We start from the raw sequence: 13336 nt of genomic DNA on the forward strand, positions 1-13336 counted from the left end.
CTTTCAACTTTCCGGACGTGTCCACATCCCTCGCCCCAGCTAATGATAAAGCGGTCCTCTGATTTTCCAGTGTCATCATCCTTATGTGAATAGCTCCCTTAGGAACCCGACAGGCTGGGGGTTGACTGGCAAGCAAGATTTGGGCATTTCAGAGGCTCCTCTCCAAACCCACGCACCCACCAACAAAGGTGGGTGGAAGCGTGCCGGCGGGTGCTGGACAAGAGGCTGGTGCTCCCTGGTGCTCCTTAAATGTCGGCACACTCGCCCGCACCCTGCCCCCTGCTGTCCCGTGTCCCTCCGTGTCTGTGTCGTGTGCCCCCTCCCCCCCGGCCCCCAGCCACATGCAGATTTCTCAAGCTGTCAATTCACATCCTGCTTCCTCCTGGGCTGGCTCCGTATTTCAATCACAAGTCACCATGGCAGACTTCAAAGCACATCAGCGCACAGTTATTGAGCCCTAGTAACAGTGTGTCAGTGGACGCAGAGCTTGTCGCCCGTCACCAAGATGACTATCTCTATTGGGTTCTGCCGGGCGGGCGGGGCTCCCGTCCCTCCCAGAGTATTCCTACAACCTGCGCTGCTCCTTTCCGAGGCGTCATCAGGCCTGGTCACGGTTTTCTCTAATTATCATATCAGTGTCCTCTGGGCTCCCTGCTCTCCTGCAGAACAGGAGCTCGGCTGGCTTGCTCTGTGGGTTACTAAAGTATAAAGAGTGAAACCGAACTGACCACTGGTATGCAGTTATTTTTTCCCTGACAGGTAGAAAATAGAAGTGTCAAACCTTTAGCAGGAGCTGTAATTTACTAAAAAGAATTCTCCGTTTATCCCTTTTCCAAGGAAACTCATCCTCCCTCGTGCTGTCTGCAAGTACAGTTGATCGCAACATCTGCTGCCGGGATGGGAGGGCCCCATGCTGGCTGCAGCAGACAGGAAGGGCTGGAAAAGAATTTTGATTCTGTAGGCATTTTGGGGGGCACCATCTGCATGCCAGCCTTCTCCTGCCCATTAGCTCTCTGGATCTTTATAACCACTCTACGAGGGAGGTATTCTTAGTCCCATTTCAATGATGGGTAAGCTGAGACTCAGGAGAAGGGATGTGATTTGCCTAAAATTACACAGCTGGGATTCACATCTGGTCATCCCCTGGAGGGCAGAGCAGTGGACTTGGGAGCTTTGGGAAGAAGTGGGGAGGTGACTCAGCCCAGGGACCCAGGAAGAAGCCAGGATTCAAGACATAAAGTCTCAGGCGGGGCACAGGAAAGCTGGAGCCTCTAGAGAGCCCCTGTTGGGAACCTTTGGGAAACAAGGCTGGGGAAGATGGCAAGGTCGCTGGGAGACAGGTTCTCCCAGGTCTGTCCCTGTGGTTATCAGACTCTCTCAATAGATTCCAAAAGGGAAGGCTCCGGGGGTCAAGACTTTAGAATGAATTTTCACCCACCCATCCGCTCCATGCGGAATTTGTGTCCACTACGTGTGGGCGGTATCCTGGGCCCAGCGAGTGACACAGCGCGGAGTCAGTCTCGGGTACCACTCTCGGAGGGGGAAGTGATCTAGGAGCCTGGGGCAAAAATGTGAAGCCTCGGTAGTTTTCAGTCGTTGAGAACAGTTTCCTCTTACGGCCTGGGATGCAGTTCTTCAAATGACTAAAGGATAAATTCTTCCTGAGAAGAGTCCAAGCAACATGGTACCGTGAGAAGCCAGAAAAATTCCCAGGAAAAGATGGGCTAGAAATGTACATGGGAAAAATGAGCTATGGAGTTGAATGCAACTTGAGTCTGAATCTTGAGTTTGCCGTGTGACCTGGAGCAAGTCGCTGGTGCCCTCTGCCTCTAAACTTCCTTATTTATGCAGCAAGAATCAGGCTGCTCACTGGGCAAAAATATCTTGAGGACGAGCTCAGTGCCTGGCACGTGTGGGGGAGTGAGAAGCGCTCCCATCCTTCCTCCACAACGTAGAACCGATTTGAAGAAATATTTTGCTTCGTTTTGTTTTTAGAATCAAAGGAATTTGGGCAGAGGTGATGGGAGAGCATCACAAGTCGTTTGAGTACATTAGGATCCCAAGTATAGTAGGGTTTGAGACGATAATCCCCATTTCCCCTCAGCAACTACTGACATCTCGTGGGAAATTTAGACACCAACGTTTCCCACTCCGCAAAATCCTACTTATAGAATTTCTTTTCTGTTCATCCTTCTTTGTGCAGAAAAGGAGCTTATTTTTCCTGGAGAGGTGTCTATAAGGTGAAAGCTAACAAATGATCAATACTTGTTTTAAAAAAAACAAACCACCATCTAAACATCTAAGGGCGAGGGAAAAGGCAACTCTGGTTTATGGTGTGTATAGTATATTAAAGGCTATTGATACCTTAGGTGTAGACTCTCACAATATTGCCAGAAGAGATCATCAAAGAGGGGGATTTTCAAAGTCGCCCGGGACTTAATGACAGAGGAGAGGCAAGGCCCCTTACGCTTCCATTCCAGAACATTCTCAGGCACTATGAAGCTTCTCAGAGAATAAAATCCCCCACAGCTACCTATTATGAAGCCTATTAATATCTCCTTATGGGAAAAGGGGGCAGAAGGGGGGGAAAGGCAAAAGAGAAAACTATTCTCTAATTTAAAAGAAGACCAGGATCAGAGGCCACAGAGGGGATGAGCAGGGATCTCCAAGCGGATCAGCCCGCCCGGGGCAGCAATGCTCAGGGGGTGGGCCAGCTGCCTCCGTTGCTTAGAAATCAGCCCGGTCCTGGCAAACTGTTCAGTTTCCAGGCTCCAGAGGTGGAAATGCAGCGCGTGCGAATTGCTGTCAAACCCCAATGGGGGACACGCTCGGAAACCATCGTTCTTAGTGAATTACACAGGACGCCCCCCAAATTAGCAATCCAGGCGCAGGAAAACAGCAAAAATGCGTTTCCCTCAAAGGAAGCTGTCAACCTGAGGCATCACATCGTTTCTGTTTCTCAGAGAGAGAAGAATCCCCACACCCCAGCAATTATTAGGAAATAAAAATAAAAAAGAGACAGAGAAAAGAGGCACTTAATTCATGGTGATATGTGCTACTATTATGTGCCTCCCGAGGAAATGACACGAGGAGCTGGTTAGACAGAGTTACGTCTAGACAGGAGGACGACAGTTCATTATTTCTCATCTCCCGGTGGAACAGAAAAATAGGACATGGCCGGAGCGGCATTAGCATAATTCACTCCTGAAACTGCTGATCTGCGCAGCACACTGTGAGAGGTGGTCACTGGAAATAAATCCAGCCGGAATGTTTACTATTTGGTTCCCTCCAGTTCCCTTCGAGGAACTTGGAGAGAGAGTGGGTAGCGGAGATGAAAGCCAAGCTCAGCCTCTGCCGTGCGTGGGCCCTAAACCGAGGGCCTACCAGCCAGCGTGTGTGTCTCCCAGGCAGTGCTCCAGAGAGGGGCACTTGGTTCAATTTAACATATGGTATAAATATTATTAATTCATAATGAATCGAAATTTAAACGAAGTGCAAAGGAGAGAGGGAGAGAATAGTTGTTAGCGAGAGAAAATGCTCGCTGTTAAATTTAGCTGGCAAGGCTGAACATACTCAGATAAATCCGAAGGCAGAGAGCATCGTTTTTTATGATTAAGCTGCTGTTGGGATCTCTTGGTACATTTGAAAAAGGAAAAATCTATTAATGGCCGTGCAACGTTTTCCCCATTTCTTCCTGCATCTTAATTACTCAGGACATTTGCTGCTGGGTGTGCATGTGTGTGCGTGTGTGTGTGTGTCTGTGCGTGTGTGTGCGTGCCCACGTGGGGTGGGGGGCTCATTGTCTGAGTCCCTCTGCTCCGCGGCCGCTATCCCACTTGGAGACATTGTGCTCCCTCCTCATGGTCACTGTCTCTCCCACTGACACAGATTGGGAGTGACGGCCGCAGGACCTAACAGTCTCTAACATCACAAAATCGGTTTTTCATGCAAATGCCCCTAATTATAGAGAACAAAGGGATGGGAAAGCATAAAGCTGATCACACAGAGACAGATTTGTAGCGATATTTCTGACATCACCCCGTTCGGGTCTGAGAGCGGTTTAGGAATCTTCTTGGCTAGAACCGTTCCCAATTCTGTTCCCAGGGCGGTGTATGGACACAGCAGTCGCTTAACGCGCGCCCTGGCTTCTCACACCAGAGGTCACACGCTGATGGTCCCTACGGCCAGTCATGTTTTGCCTGAACCCACACGGGGTTTAAAAATTAGTTTCCGAATGGCCAACACTGACCTGCATGTATTGAGGTTTTACATAGAAATCAGTAGTTCTAGTTTCTCTTGAAAAACCCAAAGCTCTGGGGCTAAGGGCCCAGTAGGGCCTTTCCTTCCCCAGAGCGAGCTCTCCAGGCTGCCAGGCCCCAGCCTCGCCTCCTTCCAGATCCAGCCACTGGCTTGGGTTTGCTTCCCGCCTGCTCCCAGAGGCAACTGAGATGGTGATTCTTACGGTACACTAGTTTTTCTGATCTCCCCTCTCTCTTCCATTTTAGTCGAATTTTATTAGAATAAAAGAAGCATTTCAGTTTCTACCATCAATTTAGCTTGGATGATAAAACTTCTCTACCTTCGGATCATGAGCCACTCATGAGGGCCATTCTTGGGCTCTCCCTGCTGCCTGGACTGGGTACCCCTCTTTAGTCCCAGGCAAACTCCCGCTTATAACAGTCCAAACCCTGCCTCCTCTGGAGGGGCCTGCCTTGATTCTACCAGGCGGACGAAGGGTCCCCTATTCTGTCTGCTATCCCATGACTCTGCCAAAGGATTGCATTTAATTATTTGTTCCCTGCCTGCTGTTAGACTGAGAGTCCCTGAGGGCAGGTGGGGTTCCATTCTTTATCTCTGATTGTCCTATGGCAACCAGGTGCTCAGGAGACATTATTAGGTTACACCAGGCTTGGCCCTTTCCCGCAGGAGGTTGAGACAGAGCAGGTCTCCCAGGGCCAGGGTCTCCTGCAGCACCCAAGCTGTTGTCCACGCGAAGCCCAGCCACCCCTCACTCTGTGGGTCTTGAATGGATTCTGTGCAATGGTGCAGGGGCTGGGAAGGGCCCAGACAGCTCCTGCCTTTGCTCTGGAAAGTCTGAGCCCCTGGACGTGCCATGCTGAGAGAAGACTGCTTGCCCTCCCCATCCTCTGGGTCCCTGCACACTTCCATGGTGCCCCAAGAGCCCGCATGACTTGGGGCCTGTCACTGAGCTGTCTCCCTATGTCCCAAACCACAGGAATCACAAAGGGGCAGAGGGTGTACACAGTCAGAAAAATCCTATTTCCCAGCTTCCCATGCAGATGGCAGTGGCCAAGAAGATAGATGGAAGTGGAAGTCACGGGATACAGCTTCTGGAAAGCTTTGTAAAGCAGCCTAACTCACTTGGCAGAGGCCTTTGGCTCACCCTCCTCTCTTCGTCTCTCCTGCCTGGAACTTGGCCACGATGGCCGGAATTTGAGCAGCCACCTTGTGACTGCAAGCAACTCTACAGCTGGGAGCCCATGCTTAGGATGGATGAACAGAAAGACAGAAAGTGGGGTGTCGATCGCTTTGTGGAGTCATTAATCAGCCCTAGAACCCCCACTGCCAAGCTTCCTGTTGTATGACAGAAAACTAATCACACTATCTAAACCATTTATTTATAGGCGGGTATCCATTACTACACTTCAAATGCAATTCCTAAATGAGTCAGAGGGTATCATGTTAGGTGGCATTCTCAGGGAAATAACAACATGTATCTTTGTTGAAAATTTCCGCTGCCTAATGGAAACAATCATCATCAGACTCCCATTTAACAAACAGCTCCCCCGAACTGGGCACTGGGTCAGCTGTTTTATGACATATTACATCCCAACCCCATAATAACCGTGCAAGACAGGAGAGATTGTCCCCATTTTACAGATTAGGGAACTGAGACGCAGAGGAAGGCAAGGGACTTGCCCGAAGCCACACAGTAATGCGCGTGGCGTTGAAGCCACACCCGAAGGCCTGTGCTCTTCCACGGGGCTTTCCTTTTGCCCCTGAAACTAACACAAAGCCCTTCTCAAAATCACCGAGCAGATACTCCTTCAGGGTTACTGAAATGGCAAAAATTCCTGCTGCTGCTCCTGTTTATCACCCTATCAGAGGGCTAGAGTTAGAGTTTGTAAAATTCACTTAGAGAAAAGTGGGTCAAAAGTGGTTTCCGAGTCAAGACTTCTAATTATTTGCTTTAGTGAATAAACCATGAAGCGCGCGGCTTTGAGGTGCAAGGTGGAAACAGTAAAACCGACGCTGGGAAAACTACAGCAGCATCACACGCTGGCAGGTGGCTTCTCGGAGGCGAACAACGCACTATCCCAGGGTGTGGGCAGCTTCACCCCGTTTTATAGGACACTGAGGTCCGGAGATGGTCATTAACTTGCCCAAGGGTTACGCGGCTAGTAAGTGCTCCTGTATTTCCCCCAAGTGCCCCAGGGTAGAGGCAAATAACGAATTAAGGAGATTAAGTGGCAATGGCCTATTTTGTAGGCATCAGCAAAAACCTCATCTTGTCTTTAAAATCATGCAAAATGTGTATTACACTCGATAATATAACTTCGTTATCTTTATAGTAGAGCAAACGTATTAAATTATTTATGGACTGAATTATTTAACTTTTCTCTCCTGAAACTGACACTTTGGGAAGATGTGCCTTGTCCCTCGGCTGTAGCTCAATAAATGCTCCACCCGCAGCCATGTGCCGCTAGGACAACGTCAGCCCAGTTTAAGAAGCCCAGGTCTGTCTGAGTCCAGGGGGGAATTATTTGTATGTGGTTTAAGGACCTCGTCCAGAGTAGCACAGAATTGTTTTTAAACCACAGCATAAAGTCGTGAATGCTGTCAAAACATCCATTAATTCATTCAACAGATAAGACACTGGGCCAATCCAGCCCCAGAGGGGCCACCGACCCAGCACCACAGACCCTCCCAGGACCCATCGGGCAGATAGGACCAGCCAGATGCGGGGCTGGACGCAACCCTGCCCGCAGCCCAAGCTGGAGGGCTGGTCTCACTGACCTTATGAAGGTACGGAAGCCTGTTGGTCCCAACTTCATTGTCCCCTTGATTCCCAGGAACCGGATAAACAAGTTGGCCATCCTGTCCACCAGGCGCAGGTAGTTGAACTGCTTGGCGTACTTGGGGAACACCTGCTTGAGGCAGATGGAGGGCAGGCGGGCTTCAGGATTGGGGTTGCCTTCTGAGGCGTTGGCCAGATCGCTGTCAGGAGGATCTTCCTTCCCAGCTAATGGGTTCTCCAGCTGCTGAGACCTGAGCAAACAGAGAATGAACGATTGAACCAACAACTGCAGCGGGCGTTACAGCAGACGGAGCACTTTCTCTTGCATAGTCTCCTTTCCTTTAGATTTGCAGTGACCTTGGGAGGTGGGTATTGACACCATTTTTATTGCACAGACCAGAGAAGTGACCTGCCCATGCTCACAGAGCCAGTGCATGCCAAAGCCAGGACCTGAACCCAGGACAGAGCCGAACTGGAAACTTACGCTTCCCCTGTCCTACCATCCTGGTTTCCCAGCATGGACAGCTTCCTTTACTATACGTACTCGTGATTCAAGAAATACTCTATTATGGAGCAGTCTGGGTTTGATTTTAAACCCCTACTTATGGGTAGTAATTGAATAATTAAGAAATGTAAAAATCTCATTGAGGGCTGGCAAGAAGCCAGAGGCGCAGTTCAGTGAGCAGTTTGCAAAGATACGTCAGCTATCCGACTCTAGGAACAGGCACAATTACGTTCTCTGGCTTTAACTATTTTCTTATTTGGAACTCGTACAACAACAAAAAATGATTATAGTGTTGTGATTCCTTAGTCTGGATGTTTTATCCTGAAATTACTCTGATATTCCAGAAAATTCAACAGTGTAGATGGTTCTGGGGACACACATGCTCCCTCCTGCGAAGGGGAGCAGCCCGATCCCCCGGAGAAGCCCGGGTTCCTGGGGCGAGGGGGGGGCGCGCAGCTTTCCTGCAGCCAAACTGGCTTCATCTCCGTCTCCTTCAGCAGGAAACAAAAGTCAGGTGGTCCCTTCTCAGATGAATAAAATGCTCTCCTATGAAGGCCATAGGGAGAGAGATGAGAAAAAGGAAGCGGCACTGCTACTGGAAGTTAGTTCTTATGTTACTGGGTAAGCGGCGCTCAGCGACTTCATAAGCGTCGTTAAGCTTCTGTTAACAGGAAGATTGGGAAAGGCGCAGGGTGACACTCAGTGGCCGGGAAAACAGCTCCGGGGACAGGCCGGCCAACACCCGCCCCGCCTGCACGGCCGCACCTGCCCTCACACAGCCCTGTGAAGCAGGCTGTGGTTCTTATGCCCCCGTTCCAGATGGAGAAACTGAGGCACAGCAGGGCTGAGCCCCTCTGTGCCCTGGCTGACTCCGGATTATAAACTGGTTTTTCTGAACCAGCGCTCGCTCCGTTTCGCCATCGCTCGGCAGCACGTCGTATCCGCGCCGGGGGTTACAAATCCTAAGTACTGCTATTTATTGTTTGCTATAAATCGTTTTTATCGATTCTAACAGTAATTCATGCCCTTTGCAGATGACTTGAGGAATGTATAAAGGAATCAAAACCATTTGTAATCCCACGAGGCGGGGATGAACAGTATTAACGTTTTGATTTATCTGTAAAGTTAAGATCACATGACACGCAGCTGAAATCCTTGTTGCACGTTACAAGCATCTTCCCGTGGCACCAAGTACGTTTCCAGGAGCGCAGTTTCTCATGGATGCTTAACGCTCCCTATTATGCCCGAACCGCCACGTAGCAAGCCATCCCCCCAGTCAGGGAGTGAGGGTCTACGTGGCCCGACTTTGGCTCAATAGTCGGATGACCCAGGCGATGTGCTCCCTCAGAAACAACACACGCCACTAGACACAGCCTTGGGGTCATTCTGTCCAAGACGTCACCTGTTTTCTTTATTATGGTCTAATGTACAGAACATACACTCGCCATTTTTAACCATTTCGAAGTGCACAGTTCAGCGGCATCTAGTGCCTCCAGGATTGCTGTGGAGGCCTCCCTAGTTCCGGAACAATCTCACAGTGATGTCATGTTAGAGAAGAAACCGCAATCCTAGATAGATGGGAACATCAGCACCAACGGGTCATTTAATCGCAGATCCTCCAGCATGGTGGCTTTAGCTCAGGTTGCCCTGGTGATGGGGACCTTCCCACCTCCAGGGGACCTCTCAGGTCTTCCTGATGGCACATCAGAGGGTGTGTCCCATCCTGCCCCCAGAGCCACACAGCCTCTTGCATTTCTCTCCAGGGCTGCTGCACTTGCCGGATGCCCACCGTTCCCCTTCCTTCCTGCACCCCAGTTAGTAACCTCAAGATGAGAAGGGCCTTTGGAGACACAGATGCCATTTTCACGGACTCAAAACCACAAACTCAGAGTGGAAGGGTTTTACTCAAGTGGAAGAAGGCAGTAAAGATACAGCTGGTATATCAGAGGAAATAAAACAATGAGAAATAGTTATCTTTGCTGGAGATAATTTCAGTTATCATGTTGAGATCCAGGTTATCACAAATACTGTAAAATCCTGTTTTCACTTAATAGTATTTTAACGGAAGTGTCGGACTTATGAAATAGATGTGACTGGTAAAGAAAATATAAATCAAGTTTACTAGTCCTTTGGGGTAGTTTTTTAAAATTGAATTTGGTGTGTCCTTGGTTCATTAAAATAGGGGAAAGAATCCTGGAATGGTTTATTTATTATTGTTTTTCAAATAAAATGGAATTATTTTTTATTAAAACTCTTGTGAAAAAAACACCTAATCTCTATTTTGCCTGGCAAGCCGACTGTCAAAAATCACCAGTATTTACTGGGGATCTGCTACATATATTTCAAGCAGTGTGCCAAGCAACTTACCTATATCATCTCATTTGTTCCTCATAACAATTCTGTGAGGTAGGTAGAAACTGGTCGCATTTTACAGATTAGGAACCTGAGGCCCAGAGAACTTGACTACATGCCCAATGTCACAAATCAATAATGGAATCAGAATTTATACTCAGGGCTGTCTTCCTAAACACTCTATGCTTATATAATTCTTGTGCTAATTTGATTTAAATCAAACCAAAGACTTTTCTCCTTGTGTAAAAGCTGTACATATTCCCAGAAATGAGTAATAGAGAAACGCAGACAAAGCAAGGTAAAGTTGCCAAGTCAGAGAAGGCACTCGAATTCTCTCAGAGAAATAATTTCCAATTTTAGTTAAGCATCCCTTCAATAATTTATTCACTCATGAACCACTTCCCAAGCACTTACTGTCCCAGGAGCCTGGGATACACAGGTGGGGTGCACACAGTCCCCCACCCAGGAGCGCTTGACCCGGTGGGGAAAGACAAGCTCCATCCGCAAACAATCCCGGCTGAGGGAGGTGGGAGTGGCCAGGGCAGTGTCTAGAGGTGGGGCCCAGAGCGTGGGAGGAGGGGGTTTACCCCCAGAAACAGGCGGGCATATGACCTGAAAGCCCTCGTGGGCTGGGTCTGACAGGATCTGAAATGTCAGACGACGGGATCTGGGTGTGGTTGGTGTAGGCCGCAAGAATGAGGTGAGTTTTAGGGAGGGGAGTGGCAAATGAGAAGAGCAGTGAAGAAATGAACCTGTCGGTGGTGTGGACCTGGACCGAGGTGGGGGAGGGATGACGTCAGGAAGCTCTTGGAACAGCCTGAGCCCATGATTCTGAAAGTGCGGCCCCTGGACCAGCAGCCTGGGCATCACCCGAGAGCCTGTTAGAAATTCATGTTCTTGGCTCCACCCCGACCTCGGGGCTCAGAGCCTGTGAGGGGGCCAGGCACTCCATTTCAGGGAGCCCCGCAGTGATGCTGATGCCGGCCAAAGCCTAGCTGAACGATGACTTTGGTACCTGCTCGACCATGGGGGACAGAAAGGGAGCAAACGCCCTGCCTCCTGTTCCCGGCAGGAGGGCCTGGTGGGCCGTGATGCTGTGCTGGCCAAGGGAGGTCAGCCAGCTTCCTTCCCCATGGTTTGGCCGAGGCCTGTCCCCCAGTCACTTGGAATTTCAAATGCACACTGGCAGTCCTGAAGAAACTGCTAGCTAAGCACCACAGAAGTCTCTTAAGTTAGCCCAGCAGCTAATTTAAGGAGTTGGAGAATGGAGTCACCAAAATAAACATAACTACCGAGTTGCTCAGCTCTGTCACTTGATGAGTGTCTGCCATCACAGAGGCCCCATTTGCTTGATGGCGGGCGATGCTATTTGAAGAGAAGGCGACAGACTACAGAACGGGCGAGGCATGTGTCTCCAAACTGATGAGAGAAGGGACTGAATGAGGGCTCTTCATCTGATGTTCAAGTCCCTAGAAGACCCAGACCCGCACTGGGTCTGTCCCCACCTGCTCCCCCCCTTCATGCCGCCGGCCTCTGAATGCTCACCGGGCCGCCTCCGCCTCGCTTGGTGGCCTTCCTCCAGGGTAAAACACCGTGCTGACGGTGTTGGTAGCATTTACTATGTGCCAGGAACTGCAATTTTTAAAAAAATTAATCTTGATAAAATCCTATGAAGTTGGTGTTATCATCACTCCCATTTTACAGATGAGGAAACCAAGGCACAAAGATATAAACTAACAGGTTGTGGATCCGGGACGGAAACCCAGGCAGGCGGAGAGGCCTTGTTTCTGACCACTGCATGGGAGTTACCCGGTACCGAGCACCTGAGGGCCAGGTGGGTCACTTGTCACATCTCCTTTGACCCTGGCAGTGATGCAATAGATTAGGTGCCATAAGTGGCCCCACTGGCTCCATTTCTACTGATGAGACAAATCCGTTTCAGAGAGGTTAAACCACTTTCTGAAGGCCACTCTGCTATTAAATGGCTGAGTGAGGATTTGAACCTGGATCCGTTTGAGTTCAAAGCCCAGGTGCTTTCCACTCTGTGGTGCTACAGCTCGTGGTGGTTGCGCAACTTCTCTGAGCTCATGTCCTACTCCTCACAGTGGTGAGAAGTCTCTGACTTAGGGGGCGGTATGTGGCTTACGAGGGAGGGCACCGAGCCTAAGCCTAGCACAAAACTCTTGCCTTGTTTAGGATAAAAAACAGCCTTTCGAGAAAGCACCCAGAGGAATCTGCTAGGGGGGCTTGTAACTGACCTCAGTGTGATGATCTGACGATCTGATGACCTGGGAGGGACCAGCACTTATCTGAGCGGGGCTCTTCCATTGCGACTGCCAAACAGATGAACCCTATTTACAGTCAGGGCTCACACCAATCACTGACGCGTGGCGTTTGTCCCGTGTATGAATTCACGAAGGCCCGATGGCAACAGCAGCAGACTAGGTCTCTGTCCCTGCTGGGGGTGAATTCCCAGAGCTGCCAGATCGGGGTTCTGCGGGAGCATCTTCCTGCCAGGCAGGGCAACGAGCGAACACAAGGACACACATGAGGACTCACTCTAGGCCCCCGTTCCCACAGACCAGAACTCCCGCTACTGCGGAGCTGGAAGGGCCTTTCGGGGTCATCGGGCCCAGCCCTCTCATTTTCCGGATGAAGGAGCTGACAGCTCATTTTACAGAGACCTCGCGATCCGCTGCTTTTCTAACAGGGCCATTGCTGTCCGCCTCGTCCCTCTAGCTCTCCTCTCTCACAGCTCCGGCAGTTAGTCAATGAAACCTAAGGTCACACAGGCCGGGGAGGGGGGAGGGGGGCTGCCAGGCAGCTCCTCCCCATGGGGCACCTGCCTGGGGTCCGAGTGCGAGCAGTGGAATCCCAGCTCTGCGCTCTCGAGCTGGGTGACCTAGGGCAAGTCAGAATGGAAACAATAATTATACTTAACCTTTAGAACTGATGTAATTACAGAGCAAACCCACGCACGGAGCTTAGCACGGTGCCTCCGTACCTGTCAGACACTTTGGTCAGATTCACCAGCATCTTGATCTCCCACGTGCGGCCATCTCCAGAGGCTCCCTGTCCAGTCACCAGCCTCAAGGGGACAGGGGCACATACAGCTCTGGGAACTCAGGAGGGGACAGGGTTCCTTGAATTGCTTTCTGACATCCTGCCCTACCCCGCCCTGGTAACCAGACGCCAGGCTGCGCCCCTGCTCCTCCAAGGCCGTCTGGGAATCTCACCGCAGGCTCCCTAGGCTCCGACTGCACCTGCCTCTTGTAGCAACCTAACTAAATCCCCCATCTGAGCCTCATTTCCTCAGGCCTCACCGGACACCTGCCCCTTATCTGACACCCTGGTTCTCTACTGGGGACTCCTGATATCACAAAACGACGCCACAAAGTAGCTGCCCCTCTCCACATGCAGAGCAAGTTGAGCTGCGGGCT

The 13336-nt window shown here is 50.4% G+C and overlaps 1 protein-coding gene across 1 annotated transcript in view; it reads right to left on the reverse strand.

The window, feature by feature from the left end:
- The window catches only part of TTLL11 (tubulin tyrosine ligase like 11), a 169290-nt gene that overhangs the window by 23600 nt on the left and 132354 nt on the right, over window positions 1–13336 (reverse strand). Inside the window, exon 7 of the mRNA XM_016211053.2 lies at window positions 7039–7290. Coding sequence (XP_016066539.2) covers window positions 7039–7290 — 252 coding nt within the window. The remainder of the gene's footprint in view (window positions 1–7038; window positions 7291–13336) is intronic.

The sequence above is a fragment of the Miniopterus natalensis genome, chromosome 12 (assembly GCF_054644295.1).
Source record: "Miniopterus natalensis isolate mMinNat1 chromosome 12, mMinNat1.hap1, whole genome shotgun sequence".
NCBI classification, from domain to species: Eukaryota; Metazoa; Chordata; class Mammalia; order Chiroptera; family Miniopteridae; genus Miniopterus; species Miniopterus natalensis.